The sequence below is a fragment of the Sebastes fasciatus genome, chromosome 5 (genome assembly GCF_043250625.1).
Source record: "Sebastes fasciatus isolate fSebFas1 chromosome 5, fSebFas1.pri, whole genome shotgun sequence".
Lineage (NCBI taxonomy): Eukaryota > Metazoa > Chordata > Actinopteri > Perciformes > Sebastidae > Sebastes > Sebastes fasciatus.
Window position 1 is genome coordinate 37,611,003 of NC_133799.1, and position 22,888 is coordinate 37,633,890.

Genomic DNA, 22,888 nt, shown 5'->3' on the forward strand with positions numbered 1-22,888 from the left:
TTATATTTTCTACTCCACTACATTTTGGAGGCAAATATTGTACTTTTTACTGCACTACATTATCTGATAACTTTAGTTACTTTGCAGATTCTGACTAATAATACAAAATATAATCAATAAATGAATTATGATATACTGTATATTATAGGCCATTATATATAGGCCTAGTAAAAAAATAAAATAAAATATATTATTCTGAAATGGGCCATTGTGCACAATGAGTACTTTAACTTTTGGTACTTTAAGTATATTTTGATGCTCATAATGTTATACTTTTACTTAAGTAAAGTTTTGAATACAGGACTTTATTTATTTCCACACTGTGGTATCACTACGTCCACTGCAGTAAAAGATCTGAGTACTTATTCCACCACTGCATATACTACAGTACGTACTGTATAATACAGTATAATAATATAATACATATTCAGCTTTAAAAAGAAAAAAAACTACAGTTTGGTGCTGTTAGTTTTGCTACAAGAAATGCTCCTCGTGTAGGGTTTTATTTTGAAATGTAGGACCAGAAGTGTAATTCTTCTTCTGTAGTTGCTAAAGTCGCACCTCCACACAGCTGCCTGACGCGGACACACGCACCTCACGAACCTTCATTCAACACCTGAACTATGGGGCCGACAGGTGAGTACTGTCCTGCTGCTTCGAATGGGGCGACATCATTTGAATGTAACATCATCTCTGTGGCCTCCATGTCCTCTCTGATGGTCTCTGTGATCATGTAGATGTGATCAGCTGTGGTCTCTAGTCTGTCTCAGCTCGTCTCAGCGCTACCGGTAGCTAGCTTAGCTGCTGTGCTGGAGGCTCGCTATAGAAACAATATCTCAGCTGTCACTTTAGTATTTAATAAGCAGAATGAACCCGTCGTGAGTGATGGAGGCGCGTTTCTCCGCAGCTCTGCATTGCTGATCTCTTGTTTAGTCTGTTAGCTAGCTCCCTCATCTTCTTCACTGAGCTAACTGTTGAGCAACGTGTTGTCCATCTACCAACATCACACTGCGTGGATTACAGATGGATTACCAATTAACAATCTCCCGAACATTTCCCTCATTATATCATTCAACATATGAAATGAACAATGCTCCAAACTCCATTTAAATATCTGTCAATTTAAAGTTAAAGCCACCTGCTGCCAAATCTATCCCGTTATTGAACACAATAGAATACATTTTCTAAATTGTCATATTGTGCTACTGAATTCGGCTCACTAATGATCCAACAACAGCTGTTATTGTAGCTGCTTATCACATTTTATAACTGTTTTGGGTGGAAACGCAGACTGGGATTAGCAGGGAGCTGGTGTAAAAGGGAAATTCGGACTAAATCAGACTAAATCAGAATCAGGTCGATTGCTAAAGTAGGTTTTCACATACGAGGCCTTGGTATTGGTGCATGACTATATAACATAGAAAGAGAAAATACAAATAAAAGAAAGTACTGCTAAAGTCAAGAAACAGAAATATAGAATACAGCAATTTGTAATAAAAATATGAAAAATTATATTAAAACCATGCACAAAATATCTATAATACCTAATAAAAGTGGTGTCTGTTGTGTTAACGTTACATGTACAATTTTGAGGTACTTAACTTGAGTTTATCCATTTGTATGCTTCTTTATACTTCCACTACATTTTTATGACAGTTACTGGTACTTCATTGATGAAAAATATCCTGCTTGATCTACTAGAACAAATCAAGGCAACTTTTTGCATCCTGTTATATATACATCAAGCAAGAAGTCTTTGTATAAACTACATATTTTATACTATTATATTATTATTACATTATATGATACTATATATTTTGTACGTAAAAAATACATTTGCAAGTAAAGTCAGTTTAGTTTTATTATGTAGATTAAACAAATCTAGCATTTTCCAATGATTTTTGGCAATATTTTTGAAAGTGTTACTCAAGAAGATAATTGTTTAAAGCCACATGCTATGCCTCCAGTTTCTTTTAAGATTATTTTTTAACATTGAGACCACTATTGTTGCAGTGCTTACTATTTCAGGGGTGCAGTGGATGTGGATTATTGATTGTGGTGTAACAGGTTAGCCTGGGGCCATAGAAAGTTTATCAATCAGCATAAAGCTTTGGTGAACTCTGAAAGAGCCATGGCTCATGTGGTCCAACGCAACCCACAACACTTATGGTGTTGCTCATGGCTTATTTCTTCCAATGGCTTCTCTCACTTCACAATTATATTGGAACAGAGTAAATATAACAAGATATTGTTTGTTGTGTGGGTGTACTTCAAAAGATTATATGGGATTGCCTAAATACATTTAGTTAAGTAAAAAATGCCCAATTTCTTGTGTTTTTTTAACAAATGCAGATTAACTTCAAACTACATATTTTCATGTAAAGATACAAACTTCATTTTTTCATTGTTAAAGGGACAGTTTGGGTGTTTCTCAGTGGGGTTGTATGAGGTATTTATCCATAGTCAGTGTATTACCTACAGCAGATGACGATCAGCACGCCCCCAGTTTGGAAAAACATACAGGAGTTACTACACAAAGCAAAGCAATGTACTGCTGTGGACGGGGCCAGCGGCAAAACGTATTTTAGACACGTAAAAGAAAGGCTCACCTAAAAAAATCAATATCAATTTAATTGTTTGCTATATTTAGAATATTTTCACCACTTTACCTTGCTGTCAGACAGCCCTTTCTGACGGGGAACTGAAGCTGTTGTATCCATACTATGCTATGTGCTAAAGCAGGGCTATTCAACTTCAATAGCAAGGGGGCACAATATGAAAATCACTGGGGGTACGGGGGCCACACACAATATTTTGTAAATTAATGGATATAAACAGTATAGGATGGTGTTAATACATATATTACTACATGGAATAAACTAGTCACATGCATCTCTTTTCTTTCACTTTAATAGTATTGTAAACTATTCCAGACAGCAGCCACTCCGTCAAAACCAGTATGAGAGCTATCATCACAAGGCTTGATACAGAAGTGCAGGCATATAGTGTCCATATCTACAAATGTAGAAAACAAGATGAACACAGTAAAACACGAGCCATCAGACTAACAGCAAGTAGGCCTGTTTATATTATCTCTAACAATACTTCCAAACTGACATAGGGAGCTTCTCAAAAAAAGGTCTACATTTATAGATGCTAAATGTCAGATGAACACAGTAAAACAGTAACCATCAGACCAACAGGGCCTGTTTCAAACTCAGTAACGTAACGTTAGTTCTTCATGGTTTTCTCCTGAAACTTGATTGGATGCTGTTGAATTGGTTCAAACTAAGTGGATCTGGGGAGTTAAGTGTAAGATAATCAAATGCAAGTCCCGATAACATTCACCAGAAATAAAGAGTCCAGAGTTCAATAAAAAAACAAAACACACCACTTTTCAGAGATTTAGCAATAAGCAACAAAAGATAGAAATTCAGTTTGTTCAGTTCAGTTCAGTTTTTTCCCCCACGAGTGAATGCTCTTCTCAAACATAGAGGATCTCTGCATCTCTGGATCTCACTGCTGCATGGCGCTGTTGTGTGTGTGAGCAGAGGACAGAAGCAGCAGCATTTAGCGCTTGGCGGGTGTGAATTTGGGACCCTGCAGGCATGGTATGGTACCGTCGGTACTGTAGAAAACGAGTACCGTCACATTTTTAGAATTTTGGCATCGACTTGGTACCGAAGTATCGGTTCTCGTGACATCCCTACTCAGCATAGATTGTCTATGATCGCCAGCGTTTGGCGGGCCACAGAAAAAAATCAAAGGGCCGTATCCGGGCCGGGGGCTGCTAGTTGAATAGGCGTGTGCTAAAGCCACCAGACTCCATTGAAAAAAACCTGTAATTTTACCTCGCAGAACACGGGGTTGCTGATCACCGCTGCTTCGATTGGTTAGTTTGTTTGTGCTATTGTGTGACTTTGGTGAATCCGAACTAACCAGAGTCACACAAAGAAATGAACCGATCGAGGCAGCTGTAGACCAGCAACTCCCGAAAAATGTAATTTTTTTTTTCAATGTAGTCTGGTTGCTTTGGAGAGAGCTTAGAGAACGGCTTCAGTTCCACGTCGAAACATAGTCTGTATAGCTGTCCGACGACAAGTTAAATCGGTTACAATATTCTAACTATAGCGTACACTTCAACTGAAATTGAGGAGGGCATTTCTTTTAGGTGGGTAAAATAGGTTTTGCTGCCGGCCCCGTCCAGAGCAGTACATGGCTTTGCTTCTGTGCAGTAACTCCTGTCTGCTTCTCTAAACTCATCCACTGTAGGTAATACACTGATTATGGAGTACCTCATACAATCTTTAATATTACAGATTTAATTATGCTACATCCGCTCAGATGTATTTTTTTCAGTGTAGTTACTTTGCAAATGAAGATTTTACATATACGACTTATGATCAATTTATAAAATATGATGCATCGTTATAGATTAAAGTACCCAACAGTACATGAAATAATTAAAATAATCCTCACCTCAACCAGCTGTGACATTAACATGCTGCTTAGTGTTAATGTGTAATAATATTCCAATAATATATATCAGAATTAACCACTCCGTCCTATGAGACATTTAGCTGTCACTACTTTTGTTCTTTTACTGAGTAAAATTGTACTTGTTGCAGTCCGATACAAAATAGTTCAAAATGTGCTCCACCTCAACCAACTACAACAGTAAGATCCTGCTTTCAGATTAATACACGAGTAATAATTATATAATGATTTGATATGTAATAGTATAACAGTCACAGGGGTCATCTTTCTACTTGTAATAATTTGAAGTACATTTCGATGATAATACTTACATACCTTTACTATGTAAGATGCAGGACTTGTAAGTGTAACATAGTATTTTTGCAGAGTAAAAGATCTGAGTACTTATTCCATCACTGACCTGGCTGGTTGTTTCCTGTCCTGCCTTGTGATCCTGTAATGTCCCATCCTCTGCTCACCTGTCCTGTTGCCTGTTGTCCCAGGTGAGGTGGAGTTTGGCAGCCCGGTGCCGGTCTGCTCTGAGAACCGGCTGCGCTGGGACCTCAACCCTGAGAAGATCCAGCAGCTCTCCGACGAGCTCATCGTCAACACCAAGAAGGTGTACGACGTCGTCGGAGCGCTGGACCTCGACAGCGTCACCTTCGAGAACACGCTGAAGGCCCTCGCTGACGTGGAGGTCGAGTACACCGGTGAGTGTCCACCTATCGGCAGCGTGAAACTAAAAAATATAAATGATTCAGAGTTATTTAGAGGTTTTCAGAAGAGTATAGTGTCAGAGACAAGTGAAACCAACTGGTTATTATACAATGTACATATCTTCATTTTTTAATATTTCTTTAAACTGTATTTATGTCTTATAGTAATATCGTACAGTACATACTGTACATAACACCATTATCAAGTTTTAGTGACCTTGTGACCTCTACTATGTTGCCTGTATCTGTCCATTATTATGCCCCCCCCCGACAACGTAGTCGGGGGGGTTTATAGCGCTCCGCGTGTCCGTCCGTCCTTCCGTCCGTTCGTTTGTCACACTTTTGTTTCCGAAACTATTTAACTTAGGAACTTCATATGTGCTAACTTTTGCCTTGTTTTCAATATGCCACCCATTCTGACGAGCATATTCAACATCAATTTTATATTTGGAAACTGTACATTCCAAAATCCAGCCACCATTACCACTAAAACAAGCCTCATCTCCAACAGAATGAATGTATAGTATATATATCTCAGAACTCTGTTCCTTACTATTAAGTCAAACGGACTCTCTTAACTCCTGTCACAAAATATTATACAATTTAAAATGGTCTATAAAAGGTTGCAGGGCGTCACGGTGGTGCAGTGGTTAGCACTGTCGCCTCACAGCAAGAGGGTTGCAGGTTCAAATCTGACTTGGGGTCCTTCTGTGTAGAGTTAGCATGTTCTCCCCGTGTTAGCGTGGGTTTCCTCCTACAGTCCAGAGACATGCAGGTTCATTGTTGACTCTAAATATCCCGTAGGTGAATGTGAATGGTTGTCCGTCTCTATGTGTCAGCCCTGTGATAGTCTGGAGACCTGTCCAGGGTGAACCCCGCCTTCACCCAATGTCAGCTGGGATCGCCTCCATCCTCCCGCGACCCTGAATAGGATAAGCGGTTACAGATAATGAATGAATGAACAAAAGGTTGCCAAATTTAGTTAAATTTCTCTTCTTGTTTTTTTCCAGAGAGAATTTAATTTGTTCTCGGTCCAAGTGTTTCATCACATCCCTCATTAGATTTGAACGTGTTGGTGCAAGTCTCTGTTTCCAGTTGAGTGAGATCAATCTGCATAATTCTTGATAAGGTCTGAAAAAAAGTGCTCCAATAATTTGATATCCGCTTGCAACAAATGTTTTTTCAAAGTCAAGAGCTATGATATAAACTTGTACCACTGATATAGCAATACAGTCCGTCAGTGTTCAGTGAAAGGTGACGGTATCAACAAGATCTCTTTTTAAGAGAAACTTCCACTATAAGCTGTTATTAGCTACAAGTTATTTACAATGATTTAACATGAACAACTTGTAGATGTGAGAGAGAATCCCTCACAGTCCATGCTTAGTGAAGTTGTAGTGTGACAGTGCAGTTAAGAGTAGGGACTGTTGTCGGCGGTGTGTTCAAGGGCACTCTGATATCTGAGACTTCATAATCTGCTCCTGTTAAAAAAATTAAATTCAGGAGATAATCAATAAGCAAACATAGAGGCTGGAATAGGTAAATTTGACACATCATAAATAGTTCAGATAATTCTTATATCTCAGATGTTGGAGTGTACTTGAATGCACCAAATGAGTTTTAACAATAGAAGAATACAAAAAAAGATCAAAATGTAATCTAAGAATCATTTATTTTTCAGTGACAAAAACTGACAATAACTACCGGCTAATTTTGGAAATGATATGTGAAATGATGTGCTCTCCCATTATGTTGGACAACAGGTAAACCACTAAATCTTTTCTGTCAGTTGATACTCTGCAACATGTATGGATTAGTCGTTGTTTTCCTTGAACATGTTAAACACGAGGCCAACCTTTCTCAGATTTATCCCCTCTGATTTTCCAGCCACAGATGAACAAAACAGAGTAAAAAAATAAATACAAATTTAAGTATAATTCTGTTTTTTCTATATTTTTCTTATTGTTAACAATTCCCATAAAAAGACCCAAACCGACAGTGTGTCAGTCCGTCTCTCAAAACTGTCTGACGTCCTGTCAGTGGCTCGCAGCTCCAAGCCCATTGGTTCCTTCTGAAGACGTAAATCTTTAAAAACACCTCACAAATATATAGTTGCATGTTTAAAAAAAGTCTCAGTAATTTCTTCAAACAGCTGCTCACTGTAGTTTTTGTCAAACAAACAGGAAGAAATATTTTGTGTTTTATGCATTTGTTGGGGACTACTTTGAGTGGCGGATGAATCCACATTTGCTGCTCTCGTGAGTCTTTGTGGCAGCAGGATGGTGTGTGTGGGATTGAGTTAAAATAAACTCCAGTGTGTGTGTGTTCATGGTGATGAAGGAACATGTCACCCAGTGACGCAGTGAGGCTCATTGATGATGATAGAGCTCTATGGCACAGAGGAAGAAGATATATCAGGCTTTGATACACACACAATATTAGTTTTTAGATACATTCACTGTTGGTTTGAGTCTGAACATGTAGAGAAACATAGATTATCACCACAATTATACCTAAATATTGCTTTATAGCTGCAACATTAATGTGGCAGGCTAGCAGATAGTTACAAATGTTTTATTATTTAGATTTAGTCTCCAGATATTTCTGCAGCTTGTACAGTTGACAGAGGATGAACCTGAATGTAAAGAGGTCAAACCCAGCATGAACCTGACAGCAGTGTCCGGCTGGTCGTCCATTGTGAGTTCTGCAGTGAAGCTCTGAATCAGCAGAATCAGTATGTGATGGTAAAGACTCGTCAGCAGTTAGTAGAGAAAGCAGCTGAACCAGCTGCTGCTGCGACAATAGACATGGAGAGTTTGTGTGGAGGCAGCTGAAAACCTGAAAACACCTCCAACATGCTGCTGCTGCTGCTGCAGGAGACAACACTGAAACAATCCCTACTCTCTGATTTTTATCTTCACTTCTTAACAGCTCCATTTTTATGGTGGCCCATTTCAACCAGAAAAATAAAAAAATAAATGAAATGTAAAATGTCTAAATTTGAGATTTGAGAAGTCAAAATTCCAAGTTGAAATTATTTGATGCAAAATTTACATTACAAGACATTACCTCAAAACTATGAGATGTTGATGAGACATATTTACGAAATACTAAATCTAAATTACAAAATGATAAATCTAAATTACAAAATAATAAATTTAATTTACAAAATAATGAATAAAAATTGCAAAATAAATCTAAATTACAAAGTGATAAATCTCAATTAAAAAATAAATCTAAATATACAAAATACTTAATCTTAATTACAAAATCATAAATTTCATTTACAAATAATAAATCTAAATTACAAATTATTAATCTAAATTACAAAAATATAATATTTAATTTACAAAATAGTAAATGAAAATTGAAAATGACATCAAAATTACAAAATGATATATCGAAATTACAAAAATCTAAATTACAAAATTTGAAATTAATTTACAAAATAATAGATCGAGGGCGGCTGGTTAGCTCAGTCGGTAGAGCGAGCGCCCATGTATGGCCAGGCTCAGTCCTAGCAGCGGTGGACCCGGGTTCGAATCCGGCCTGTGGTCCTTTCCGCATGTCATTTCTCTCTCTCCCCCTTTCCAACACTCTATCCACTGTCCTATCAATAAATGCTTAAAAAAATGCCCCCAAAAAATAACTTTAAAAAAATAAATAATAATAGATCGAAATTACAGGATACTAAATCAAAATTACAAAATAATAAATCACAATTATAAAATAATAAATCGAAATTAAAAGATACTGAGACAAAATTCTGAGTTGCTAATTCAACGTAAAAATATTCTGTGATACTGAACAGGACCGTACAGGTGGGTGTTACTACCTGTTGGACATTTCTGTCTGTTGCGCCCCCAACGGCGTCATGGGGTCAGCGCTCCTTTAACCCTGGTACACCTCCTGGTAGCGGAGCATCTGCAAGTGCACACTGGAGATCCTGCCAAGGCTCAGTCAAAATTATGAGACACTAAAACAAAAAATAATGAATTCCTTTTAGTTATTTGTTGAGTAAGAATAAAAAATAGCTGCTTACACCTTTTGATAAAGTGAATAAGTTTTGTATTTATAATTTTGTATTTAATATTTTGTTGTTTGTGGCCGTTGATCAGAATAAATTAGCGTGTGAAGACCTCACTGTGGATCTGGTAACTGTGATGGGAATTTGTAACATTTGAAAAAGTAGATGTCAAATGTCATAGATGTCAAATAAAAAAAAATTATCAGTTGGTTAATGAAGAATACAAATATAATAACTATAGTTGCAGCTCTAGTTCTCTTAGATCCTCTTGGATGTTCAGGAAATCCATCAAACTGACTGTGACGTTGCTGTGTTGTCTCTGACCCCGCCCCTCCTATGTCCCACCCCGCCTCTCACCTGTCTCAGTCCAGAGGAACATGTTGGACTTCCCGCAGCACGTCTCTTCCTGTAAGGAAGTCCGAACGGCGAGCACCGATGCCGACAAGCGTCTGTCTGAGTTCGATGTGGAGATGAGCATGAGGGAGGACGTCTACCTGAGGATCGTTGCTCTGGAGGTGAGCTGATGCACAGCTGTCGATCAGCAGACAGAGAGATGTTTGGTTGATAGGTTCGTCATTCTGCTCACAACCGAACTCACAGGTTTTACCATCAACAAACTCCCTGACAAATGAAAATAATAAAACACTAGCAAGTCCAGTCTACTCGCAAGTAAACTCAAAACCAAAGAATCACCAACCCATACTGGTTGTCACACTAGATTTGGTGATATTTGACCAATATACTGTTGATCTAAAGGTTACATTTTGGTCATAGTGGCACCAAAAGTGCAACAAGTTTACTATGCGAAATCTAAAGGACATACTGGATGTGCTACTCTGGTGTCTTTTGGAGAATGTGTTTGTGATCTAAAGCCCAAAATGATCATTAAATAGTCTAAAAATGTGTGACAGCGGCACCATTTACACAAAATTTTACAACCAGAGTCGTCGCCCCCTGCTGGCCATTAGAAAGAACGCAAGTTTAAGGCACTTCAGCATTGGCTTCAATCCTCAGACCCGGAGGTAGCCCACTGGTTACAATAACTAACCTCTCTAACTAAAACTACAATGGCACTCGGAGAGCGCAGACCTCCGTCAAGGTGCGTGACTTCAAAAACAGATCCCAGCTCCCAGCTGCCGGTACCGTGAGGTGGTCAGCTTGTTATTAACACGGTGTGTTTCCATGAAACGTATCGGCGGATGCCTCTCTCATTCAGCAGCCTTGCTATGTCTGTATAACGTTACACTACGTTGCCTCTCATCCTGTCATCTACCGCTTTGTTCTTTCTCACCGCGGACGGCCAGCTGCTCCCGCACCGCGATGGCTACACGAGGATACAAGTGTGAGATGAGGGAAATGAGTGTTGCAGGTAGTTGGCCATCATCCGAAGGGAGCCAATCACCTGCGGGAGCCGGTAGCTGGTGAACCAATCGCCTCCTTGTCCCGGCACACACCTATTTACATACGTGCATGCTTTCACACTGATGGAAGGAAACACATGTGCAACAAAATACGACCCGTATGTTAGGAACGTGGCATCAGATCTTGGTCACATCAAGGGTTGGTGAACCTCGTTTGATGTAATTTGGAGAATATTTTGATGATGTTTTTCCAAATATCACAGTGTACAATCAAAGATCAAGACAATGTAGCTGCGGAAGTCAGTGACTGCTTTTTGACAATTAGGGTCGGAAGAATGTTTTTACACTAATTTTGTCACTAAATTACTAACACTAAATTTCCTTTTATCCAAGATCTGCAGCCTCTCTTTTTCAGTTCTTCTCCAGCTCTCTTGGTTTCTGACGGTTTCCTGTTCTCATGAAGTCTTTCTGTTTCTGCCTGCAGAAGAAGGTGGATGCCGGCAGCCTCACTGCAGAGGCCAGGCGTTACATGGATCGACTGATGAAACTGGGGAAGAGGAACGGCCTCCACCTGCCCAAAGCGACACAAGAGGTGGCCGCTGTGTCCTTATTATTATTACTCTTTATTCATGCAGGAGAACAACTCTCTCTATCAGTCCAACTTTTCTAACCTGTAGACCGCCACTGACCCCAGTTATTCTTTATGCAGCAAGATAAAAAGATAAAGCAAAATAAAAGATAAAATCATCCAAAGTCATTGACCCATTATGTATAGACTGCTGCAGATTATCAGTTTGTCTAATCAAAAACGTCCCAATCGTTTTTTTGCCCCCGAGCTCTTTAATATGAATTATCTTCTTATATGTATTTATTATACCTCCGCGACAATGTAGTCATGTATCTACAGTCTGGTCTAGTTGTGCCTTTTGGGAGTTAGAAGTCCAGGGTGGCCATTAGTTAATTAGTTAATTAGTTAATTAGTTAATGCCCATTAATTCCATTAGTTCCAAAAGGGCAAAACCTTTGACCCTACTTTAGCAGGGGTCAAGCAGTGAGGAGGGGTATCTGAGCCATGCTCACTTTTGCCTTGTTTTAGGGCTGTCAGTCGATTAAAACAGTTAATCGCGATTAATCTCAAATTAATCACACATTTTTTATCTGTTCAAAATGTACTTTAAAGTGAGATTTGTCAAGTACTTAATACTCTTATCAACATGGAAGTGGACTAATTTGCTTTATGTAAATGTATGTATATATTTATTATTGGAAATCAATTACCAACACAAAACAATGACAGATATTGTCCAGAAACCCTCACAGGTACTGCATTTAGCATAAAACAATATGCTCCAATCATAACATGGCAAACTGCAGCCCAACAGGCAACAACAGCTGTCAGTGTGTCAGTGTGTCAGTGTGCTGACTTGACTATGACTTGCCCCAAACTGCATGTGATTATCATAAAGTGGGCATGTCTGTAAAGGGGAGACTCGTGGGTACCCATAGAACCCAAGTTTGGAGCGTTATTTAACCTCCTTCTCCACAAGCCAGTATGACGTGGTTGGTACTAATGGATATAAACTCTCCGTCACTCTGCTGTAACAGGAGATCATGACCATCAAGAAGAAGCTGAGCAACCTGTGCATCGATTTCAACAAGAACCTGAACGAGGACACGACCAGTCTGTCCTTCACCAGAGACGAGCTGGGTGAGTCCTGAGCCATCGGACAGTCTGACCCGGTCTTCCTCTCTCTGTGTATTAACACACCTGGTGGTGTTGGTTTCAGGCGGCCTCCCCGAGGACTTCCTGAGCTCTCTGGAGAAGGATGGAGAGAAGCTGAAGGTCACCCTGAAGTATCCTCATTACTTCCCCACCATGAAGAAATGCTTCGTCCCGGAAACCCGCCAGAAGCTGGAGGAGGCCTTCAACTCCCGCTGCAAAGAGGTGAGACAGGAAGTAGATAAACGTCTGTCATCGACCCGGCTTTAAGAGCTTTAGACATTTACATAGGTTGAGAGTCGGTTAGTGCAGGTTTTTCTTCTCAAATCATGACCATCTGAGCGAAGAATGTTTGTTTTTAGAGTAAAGCTGATCACCAGAAGAGTTTGAGTTATTTATAGGTCAGTGTTTGGATTTCACACGTGTGAATTTAAAGAAAACTAAAATAAATATCCAGTCCAAAATATCCACTGTCAGGTTTGCTATTTTATTTTAATCACTGTCATTGGTAACATCATGCTGTTTCTGATGTTGGTATGTAGTGAAAGTGGGAAAAAGAAATTTTGATTACAAAGTTGTAATATTTTGAGAAAAATCTTAATAATATTTCAAGAATAAAGTCCTAATTTTACAAGAAACAAAAGTCAGGATATTATGAGTGTGAAGGTACAGTATTATGAGAAAAAAAGTAGTCATATGTTAAAACTAGAATGGCACTCGGAGAGCGCAGACCTCCACCAATGTGCCCGACTTTAAAAACAGATCACAGCTCCCAGCTGGCGGTACCGTGAGGTGGTCAGCTTGTTATTAACACGGTGTGTTTCCGTGGAACATATCGGCGGATGCCTCTCTCATTCAGCAGCCTTGTTATGTCTGTATAACGTGACACTACGTTGTCTCTCATCCCGTCATCTACCGCTTTGTTCTTTCTCACCGCGGACGGACAGCAGCTCCCGCACCTCGATGTCTCGCCACACATCCACACACATACTGCTCTCAGAAGGAGGCGTCATCAACGTGTCATCAGTTACACTGCGCATGTGTTATACAGAATTCTTAAAGAAATTCCTGAATACGGATCATGATCCAGATCGCCACCAAAATCTAATGGATTATTCATTGTGCTACACCCCAACCCTCCAAAACATTTCATTCAAATCCATCGCGAACCTTTCCAAATCCTGCAAACAGAAAGACGGACGGACAGACGGACAGACAGACAGACAGACAGACAGACAGACAGACAGACAGACAGACAGACAGACCAGCCAACGCCGGTGAAAACATAACCTCAATGGCCCAAGGCCTTTGGCCGTGGCGGAGGTGATCAGATTACATGTATATGTATTTTCTGATGAAATGAGACTCCTCCTCACTCCACCATAAAAATAGTTTTGCTATTTTTGTTTTTCTTATGTAGCTTAAAGGGACTGCAACTGCATGTCATTGTGCAACCCTGTGTTGTACAATGACAATAAATAAATTAGAGAATTAAATGACAACTCTTTAAATCATCAATTTAAGATTTATTGGTTATTCAAGTTATTTTTGGCCTAACATGTCATGGTTCCGGCTGCTGAAATGTGAGGACTTGCTGCTATTTCTCATCCTGCATTTTAGTAAATTGAATATTTGGGGCTGTTAGTCAAACACAAAAGCAGTTTGGAGACGTCACGTTGAGATCTGGGAAACTGAAAAGGGGCATGTTTCACTATTTTCTGATGTTTTAGAGTCCAAACAATCAAATGAAAATAGCTGTTAGCTAAGTTCCTCAAGAAAGCTGTTTTTTTTATATTCACAGCTTTGTTAAATACTGTTTTAGTTAAAGACAATTCCAGTTTATTACAACTTATTTTGGTAGTTTTGTCCATCATTTGTATCAGTTATAGCAACGTTGTACTCAAAAAGTGAATATGTGAGATCTGAGAACATGGTCTGACAGGTTGAGAAACATTATCACACATTATCCATTAAAGGGCTAAACCGTTCCTGTGTGTGCTCTCAGGAGAACTCGGCCATCCTGAAGGAGCTGGTGGAGCTTCGGGCTCAGAAAAGCTCAGTGCTCGGCTTCACCACGCACGCCGACTTCGTCCTGGAGATGAACATGGCCAAATCTGGGAAGAAGGTGGCCGGCTTCCTGGGTGAGTGTCTTTAACAACAAGTTCCACCCGTGTGCTCCGATAACCTGCAGAGAGAGGTGTGTGTTAAAACAAAATGCTTAAGAAAAGTAACATAAGAATCATTTCAGCATTATATCAAGAAGTGAACATTAATGATGAGCACTCAGCTAAAAGAGAAATGGTTTGGGAACATTTTTTCCAGAAGTCAATGAGATCAGAAACATGAACTCAGCCAGGTGCTCTGTGATTCAGTGGTGTATTACCTGCAGAGGAAACTCCTCTCCTGACTCTTCCTCTCTCTCTGTCGTGTCATTTCAGAGGAGCTGGCTCGTAAGCTGAAGCCTCTGGGTGATGAAGAGCGCTCGGTCATCCTCAAACTGAAGGAGAAGGAGTGTCAGAAGAGAAGTCTGCCTTTCAACGGAGAGCTGCACGCCTGGGACACCCGCTACTTCATGACCCAGGTAATGCCTGTTTCAGACTACACGATATCAGCCCGATTATAGCCCGACATGACCGTCGTAGGGTGTGGACTCGGTTCAGGAACGATAAATGAGTGTCGTGTGCGAAAATCAATGGCTTTATCTTGTGTAACATGTCATAGTACACGACAACCGACGCCACATCTGGGACGCCTCACGACGTCCCGACAGAAAGTCTAGCATGTTTGATTTTTTTTTTTTTGCTTTCCACGAGGTGTTCCGTCATGGCCATGAATTTGACCGGCTGAGCACAGACGCACACAGCTGTACACACTGCTGCCGGACCTCGCAGTAGGATATTCAATCTAGGTTGTGTCGGAGTAAAAAAACACCATCGCTGTTGCGTCTTTGCGCATGGAGCATCCCGTTGCGTGCCCGCTTTCGTTTCTCCCTGTGAATTAGGATTGATTGTTTTCCCCTGGAGCCTCGTGGGCCCATTTTCATGGTTGGGCCCGGGGGGCTTGAGCCTCTGTAAGCCCATATATTAAGGGGAACAGGGGACCGACGTGTCGCGGCCAAGTCACGACAAGAATTTATGACTCTCAATCGTCTAATCTGACATAGTGACCATTGTAACCGTCAAACATATCGTGTAGTCTGATCTTGGCATAAGAGCTGCACGCCGGGACATTTACAAAGATCAGTTATTGCAAAGCAAGATGAGATGAACCTGCCGCAAAGAAAAACAATAAACCAAAGCCAGACTTTTACATGTTTGATTGATCTACAAAACATACAAACGTGGAGGTGAAACAGTCAACCAAGTTAAGCTGGTTCACTAAATGGATTTCCACTCTGATGAACTATTATATAACAAACATGACAAATATAAGCATTTAAAAGAAATGATGGAGCTTGGTTTTATCTTTTGTGGCAAAAGCGCCGCCATGTTGCAGTACTGTAGTCTGTGACGTCACCAGGTCGGTCGGCACGGCTGAGTTACACAGATACAACGGTAGAGACCGTGAAAGACGGAGACGGAGGAGAAAAAGGACAGAAGAAAAACAAAAGAGGGGACCATATTGTATTGTTCATGGATGTAAAGATGAATTTTACAATGTTAAAACCAAGGACCAAACAGTCCATTTCATAAACTGCCACTGAAACGGAGATCAGTAAGTTACAGCTGCAGCTGACCGTCTCTCCATCTCCCGTCCTCTCCCCTCTCTGATCACCTGTCTCTCCTCCTCTGCTGTCTCATTCAGACCGTTCAAAGACAGGGTCGCAGAGAAAACTTTATTCTGAAGCCCACGTTATGGCGTTTGTTTACGTAACTTGCTGATAGCTTCTGCTAGCTAGCTAGCTACCGGCTCAACATTAGCATACCAAAACTCCCGTCACAAAGTAAAGCTCATCACTAAAGCAAATACTAGAGACATTATGGGCCTGATGTTACCTGTGTTCTCCCTTAACTAAATAACTAACTCTATTGTTAGTTCTTTAGTTAGTCTCCATCTTTCACAGTCTCTACCAGTGTATCTGTGTAACCATTCTCGTGATGTCACAGGCTACAGTTCTGCAACATGGCGGCGCTCGTGCCACGAAACATGGAACATTTGTCATGTTTGTTATATAATTGTTCATTAGAGTGGAAATCCATTTAGTAAACTTGGTTGACTGCTTTCCTTCCACTTTAAGGGATAATTAGTAAGTAAGTAGGAACACTTATTTCCAACTTGCCCCCAAGATGTTAAAGGTTGATTAAAAAAATATACAATTGAAATAAAAAAATCAGTACAAACGGAACCAGAAAATAAACATCAACATTAAACATGACAAAACAAATGAATGGCACGGGTCAAATTCTATTAATTTTTCAGAGTCAAATACTTTTTAAATGAATTAATTTGTTAATGTTTTTCCTCCTCCACTTCTCCTCCACCTCCTTCCCCCTCTTTCTCTTTTTCCTCCTTCTCCCTCCACCTTCTCCCTCCTCCTCCTCCTCCTCCTCCTCCTCCTCCTCCTCCTCCTCCTGCTCCTCTCAGGTGGAGGAGACCCAGTACGCCGTGGATCAGAACCTGCTGAAGGAGTACTTTCCTATGGAGGTGGTGACTAAGGGTCTGCTGGACATCTACCAGGAGCTGCTGGGACTGTCCTTCGAGCTGGTGGACGGAGCCCAAGTGTGGCACCCTGACGTCACTCTGTACTGTGTGAAGGACCGCAGCAGTGGTCAGGTGGTCGGCCAGTTCTACCTGGACCTCTACCCCAGGTGAGGCCTCGGCTGGCGGGGTCACGGGGCGGCACAGAGCTCCACATTTACTTAGGTTAAATGTGGAGATGCAGGTCTCCAGGGGTCCCCTCCTCTTCCTTCCTCCTCTTCTCCCCTCTTACTTCCTCCTCCTCTTCCTCTTCCTTCTACTCCTCCTCCTCCTCCTCTTCCTTCCTCCTCCTCTTCCTCTTCTTTCTCCTCCTCCTCCTCTTCTCCTCCTACTCCTGTTCGCCCCCTCTAACCTCTTCCCACTCCCTCCTCTTCTCCTCCTCCATCCCCTTTTCCTCTTTTTCTCCTCCTCCTTTTTCCTCTTCTTCCTTCCTCCTCCACCTTCTCCTCCTTCCTCCCCCTGCTTATTTTTTTCCTCCTCCTCCTCCCTACTCTTCCTCCTTCTCCCTCCCCCCTTTGTTGTCCTCCCCCTCTTCATCTTTCTCCTCCTCCTCCTCCTAAATGTGTAGATGCGAGTCTCCATTTGTCTTACTCTTCTTCCCCTCCTCCTCCTCTTCCTCTTCTTTCTCCTCCTCCTCTTCCTGTTCACCCCCTCTAACCTCTTTCCACTCCCTCCTCTTCTCCTCCTTCCTCTGTTAGTCTTTTCCCTCCTCTTCTTTCCTCCTCGACCTCCTCCTCCGCCCAACTCTTCCTCCTTCTCCCTACCTCCTTGTCCTCTCCCTCTTCATCTTTTTCTTCCTCCTCCCCGTCCTCCTTCTACTAAATGTATAGATGTGAGTGTCCAGGTGTCCTCAGTGTCTTCTCTCCCACCTGTCCCCTGCAGGGAGGGGAAGTACGGTCACGCCGCCTGCTTCGGCCTGCAGCCCGGCTGTCTGCTGCCTGACGGCACGCGTCAGATGTCGGTGGCGGCCATGGTGGCCAACTTCAGCAAGCCGACGGCCGACGCCCCGTCGCTCCTGCAGCACGACGAGGTGGAGACGTACTTCCACGAGTTCGGACACGTCATGCACCAACTCTGCGCTGAGGTGAAGAACCACAGTGTTGAGCTGATCTGTCTCTGTTGCTACACCTGTCGAGCTTTCCATTCTAGCTTTTCATGTCAACAGTTTACAGTAATAACGATTCAGACTTCCCATCCAAATTCTTAGTAATTTCTGAAACGACGGGTCCTCGATTTCATACAGAAGCAGCTTCTTATTTCTAGCTGTCGACCATTCATTTTGCTGAAATGACAACCACAGATCAGCTGGTTTCTAAGTGTCAGCGTGTTTGCAGGCGGACTACGCCATGTTCAGCGGGACTCACGTGGAGCGGGACTTTGTGGAGGCTCCGTCTCAGATGTTGGAGAACTGGGTTTGGGAGCGGGAGCCTCTGCAGAGGATGTCCAAACACTACAAGACCGGCAACGCCATCCCTGAGGAGCTGCTCGACAAACTCATCAAGTCCCGCCTCGCCAACACCGGTGGGTACCACAAAGGAAGTAGTACTTTTGTACCCAGCTCTACTACCACTCAGTGTAAATAACTGTGACACTCCCGCAGGCCTGTTCAACCTGAGGCAGATCGTTCTGGCTAAAGTGGATCAGGCTCTGCACACCAGGAACGGACTCGACGCCGCAGAGGAGTACGGACGCCTCTGTCAGGACATCCTGGGAATCCCTGCTTCATCAGGTCACTTTTTAAATACTTCCTTCTACTGTACATTCTTCCACACAGCCAGGCTTCCTTTTTCTCTGGTTAGGCTGCCAGTTGTAACTCACTAACTCAGTTTGAGAACATGACGATGCTCCCAAATATCAGTGTCGCTCCTCAACTGATGATTCAAAACATCGATATAGCTCTACCCTGAAGCCCTCAGGTCCGAGTCCATCTCATCGGATAGAAAGGGGCTCCACCTGGTGGCACTCTGCAGAACTACAATATAACTACAGCCAGTTCAGTGAAACTGCACTGACATTTTGATCTTAAATTTTTTTATATTCCAGTAGAAATGAAGGTAGTATCAGTGTTTCTCCTACCGTTATATTGGTGGAGCGGCCCGCCCCGCCTACCGGACCCTGACCCTATCGTTCACTCCTGATCAACGAGGAATTATTGATTCATTTTTTTATAATAAATACAAATTAGGGCTGTCAATTGATTCAAATATTTAATCGCATGATTGTCCATAGTTAATCACGATTAATTAATTTTGTATCTGTTCAAAATGTACCTTAAAGGGAGATTCCTCAAGTATTTAATCCTCTTATCAACATGGGAGTGGAAAAAATGTGCTGCTTTATGCAAATGTATGTATGTGTGTATATATATATATATATATATATATGTATATATATATTATTGTAAATCAATTAACAACACAAAACAATGACAGATATTGTCCAGAAACCCTCACAGGTACTGCATTTAGCATAAAACAATATGCTCCAATCATAACATGTCAAACTGCAGCCCAACAGGCAACAACAGCTGTCAGTGTGTCAGTGTGCTGACTTGACTATGACTTGCCCCAAACTGCATGTGATTATCATAAAGTGGGCATGTCTGTAAAGGGGAGACTCGTGGGTACCCATAGAACCCATTTACATGCACATATCTGGAGGTCAGAGGTCAAGGGACCCCTTTGAAAATGGCCATGCCAGTTTTTCCTCGCCAAAATTCAGCATAAATTTGGAGCGTTATTTAACCTCCTTCACAACAAGCTAGTATGACATGGTTAGTACCGATGGAGTCATTAGGTTTTTTAGATTCATAGTAGTTTCACTCTAGCTTTAACACTGAGTCTGCTACAGCCTAAAAATCACAAGGTGCGTTAATGCGTTAAAGAAATTAGTGGCGTTAACGCGTTATTTATCGCATTAACTTTGACAGCGCTAATAAAAATATAGATATTAAGAAATAAACTTGACATTGAAGGATGTCCCTTAATCATGTATAATTCAAGTATTGTGTTTCTGAATGTTGTGGTGTTATATCAGCGTAAAAAGATTAGATGGTTTATCTTTTCATAGTTGTTTATCTTCATCATTATTTGCTTCAGTTATAGCGTGCCAAGTTGCCAAGCACCGAACAATGTACCAAAGCAACACGGAAAACTAAGGGAAACGCTGAGTATGATATAAGTAAATAAATGTACTGGACACAAAGTGATCATACATCAATTTGAATAAGAAATACGACCAAAAATGAAAGTCTGTTTCTGTGTGACATCTGGCGGATAAGAGTTTAAAGTAAATTTTACTCTGAGATGTCTGCTACTAAGTTTTCTTGCAGTTGGACAGTCGATGACACTCAAACAGTAACAGCAGCAGCAGCGGTAGAAATAGTAGAAACTCTATAAATACTCATTGCTGCCTGGTTTCCATCTTCTGATCCCTCTGACCTCTCCGTCTCTCTCTCTACAGGAACCAACATGCCGGCGACCTTCGGGCACCTGGCTGGCGGTTACGATGCTCAGTACTACGGTTACCTGTGGAGCGAGGTGTTCTCCATGGATATGTTCTTCGCTCGCTTCAAACAAGAGGGAATCATGAACCCAAAGGTCAGAAAAATAAAATAACGTACAAAATAATCAGCGGGTGAAATGTATGATGGGTAGGAAAATGTCATCTGATTTCTTATAAACAAACTGATGAAATCTGACTGAACCAAAACAAGTCAGTAAAGCTAAGTAATTTACTCAAATACTGCACTTAAGTACAGTTTTGAGGTATTTGTACATTACTTGAGCATTTCCATTTTCTGCTACCATTTACTTCTACACCACGACATCTCTGAGGGAAATATTGTACATTTTATTCCACTACATTTATCTGATAACTTGAGTTACTTTGCAGATTCAGATTAAAAATACAAAATATAATCAATAAATAAATGATGATATATTCTTTTAGTTTGAAGATAAAACTTCTGCGGGGGTAAATTTACAAACTACCCAGCAGAATATAAAGTAAATAAAATTAGCTCCACCTTTAACATCTGCAACATTAAAGTGATGAACACATTAACGCCTTGTTTCCACATACAGTAGCTCTGTGGACGTATGCGAGTCAACCAGAAGTTCTGATGTGTTTGCAAAACTCCTAATTCCGTTTTTTTTTTTTTTTTGGTCCGTAATTTGCCTCAAGTACGTTGAAAAATTTTAACTTTTGCGGCAGATTACAGACAGACTGTATGCACTGTGTGTGGAATTAGCAAATTAATAACTGATTGATGAATGTAATACAGCTCTATTAATACATTATTTTTCCAAGTGAAAAATTCAACGGCTCATTTAGCAGTTTTGTGAATTATTTTGTTAAAAGACATATGAACCACTATGCATGCACTCTATACGTTACACATCTAGCGTGCTTCCAAAGTTATCTAAATATGACGTCACACTTTTCACTTTTGGCAAAAAACAGAATGAACTTCTCTCCCATATCTGCGGTGCCGTAGCTACCATCCGTAAAGAGATGCATTTCCTTGCATTGAACACCAGGGGGCGTAATTCGTATACTAGATGGATTTACAGACACAAAACAAAACTGTGGAAACTGAGGCGCAAAGCACCAATAATTATAATCCAATAATATTATTCTGAAATGGGCAATTCTGCATAATGAGTACTTTTACTTTTAGTACTTTAAGTATATTTTGATGCTAATACTTTTGTTCTTTAACTTAAGCATGTACATTTTGAATGCAGGACATTTCCTTGTAACAGAGTATTTCTATACTCGTCTGACAACTGGTCAGACCGTACTGGATCAGCCGGTGTTTATGAAATCAGTCTGTTTCTGTTTTGGTAGAGAAAAACTTCAAAACTGAATATTTTTGTGGTATTTTGGGGAAATGTGTAGTGACATTGATCAGTGCGTTCTCCTTTTAGTCTGCCAAGATGTTAGTTGAAAGTAACTTGATGCATTACATGTGAGGCCTGTTCCAGCTGAACATGCGGAGCCTTTTCCCTAAAATAGATACATTATAATCCAGTAATAATGTAGATGTAGGATTTTTTTTAAATGCATACATTTATAATGTAGATGTTGTTATTATAGTGTTTATTAGGATAAGATAACATTTTATTGTGCAGCAGTTGCAGTACAAAGTAGGAAAGAGTGCAAATAAAACAAAATAGAATAGAATATAGAAAATGACAGTTACCTCTGACTGTTTGACGTTTTGCGAAATCAATATTTAGGTAAACCCTCTCAGATGTTTCAGATGGATATCAGTTTATTAACTGTTAGCCTTAAGAGATAGAACTTCAGAGTAGATTTTGACTGACTGTTAATCACCATCTCCTGATTGGTCCTCCAGGTGGGTCTGGACTACAGGAAGTTCATCCTGCGGCCCGGTGGCTCCGAGGACGCCGCCGAGATGCTGAGGAAGTTCCTCGGGCGGGAACCGAAACAGGAAGCGTTCCTTCTGAGCAAAGGACTGACGGTGGAGCAGGACGCCAGCACGCCGTGTCCCTGCTGACCAATCACAGCAGCTGTCTCCACCCCCCCCCACCAGTGACAACAGACTGACGTTTTCTAGAAAAAAACAGTAAAATGTTACCCAATGTGGAAAAAAATGAGCATAAATAAAATGATTAGGGTTGACGTCTTGTGTGTCTGAATAACTGATGTTCCATGAAAACAATTAGTGACAGTAAAGGTCTTCTTCAATGTTTGTATCCGACCCAAAAATTACTCCTGACGATCTCATCCAAACCGGACACGGACCAGTTCATTTAAAAACTAGAAGTGCACTCGGAGAGCGCAGACCTCCGCCAAGGCAGGTTTCATGTACGTCACTGCCCCCCTGTGGTGGCCTGTGGTGTTAATGCACAGGCTGAGCGAA

The 22,888-nt window shown here is 41.0% G+C and overlaps 1 protein-coding gene across 2 annotated transcripts; it reads left to right on the forward strand.

The window, feature by feature from the left end:
• The first annotated feature begins 495 nt into the window (after positions 1–495).
• Positions 496–22,647, forward strand: thop1 (thimet oligopeptidase 1). Of its 2 annotated transcripts, none has more exons than XM_074636619.1 (14): positions 496–636; positions 4,980–5,186; positions 9,586–9,734; positions 11,065–11,172; positions 12,186–12,288; positions 12,368–12,525; positions 14,306–14,441; positions 14,739–14,881; positions 16,885–17,108; positions 17,881–18,082; positions 18,333–18,519; positions 18,599–18,727; positions 20,461–20,597; positions 22,361–22,647. In XM_074636619.1, the coding sequence occupies exons 1-14, from the start codon at positions 624–626 to the stop codon at positions 22,520–22,522; spliced, it is 2,058 nt and encodes a 685-aa protein (XP_074492720.1). In that variant the 5' UTR covers positions 496–623; the 3' UTR covers positions 22,523–22,647. The 2 variants fall into 2 exon arrangements, with proteins under 2 accessions (XP_074492720.1, XP_074492721.1); XM_074636620.1 differs by having other exon boundaries at positions 11,068–11,172.
• Positions 22,648–22,888: the final 241 nt, after the last annotated feature.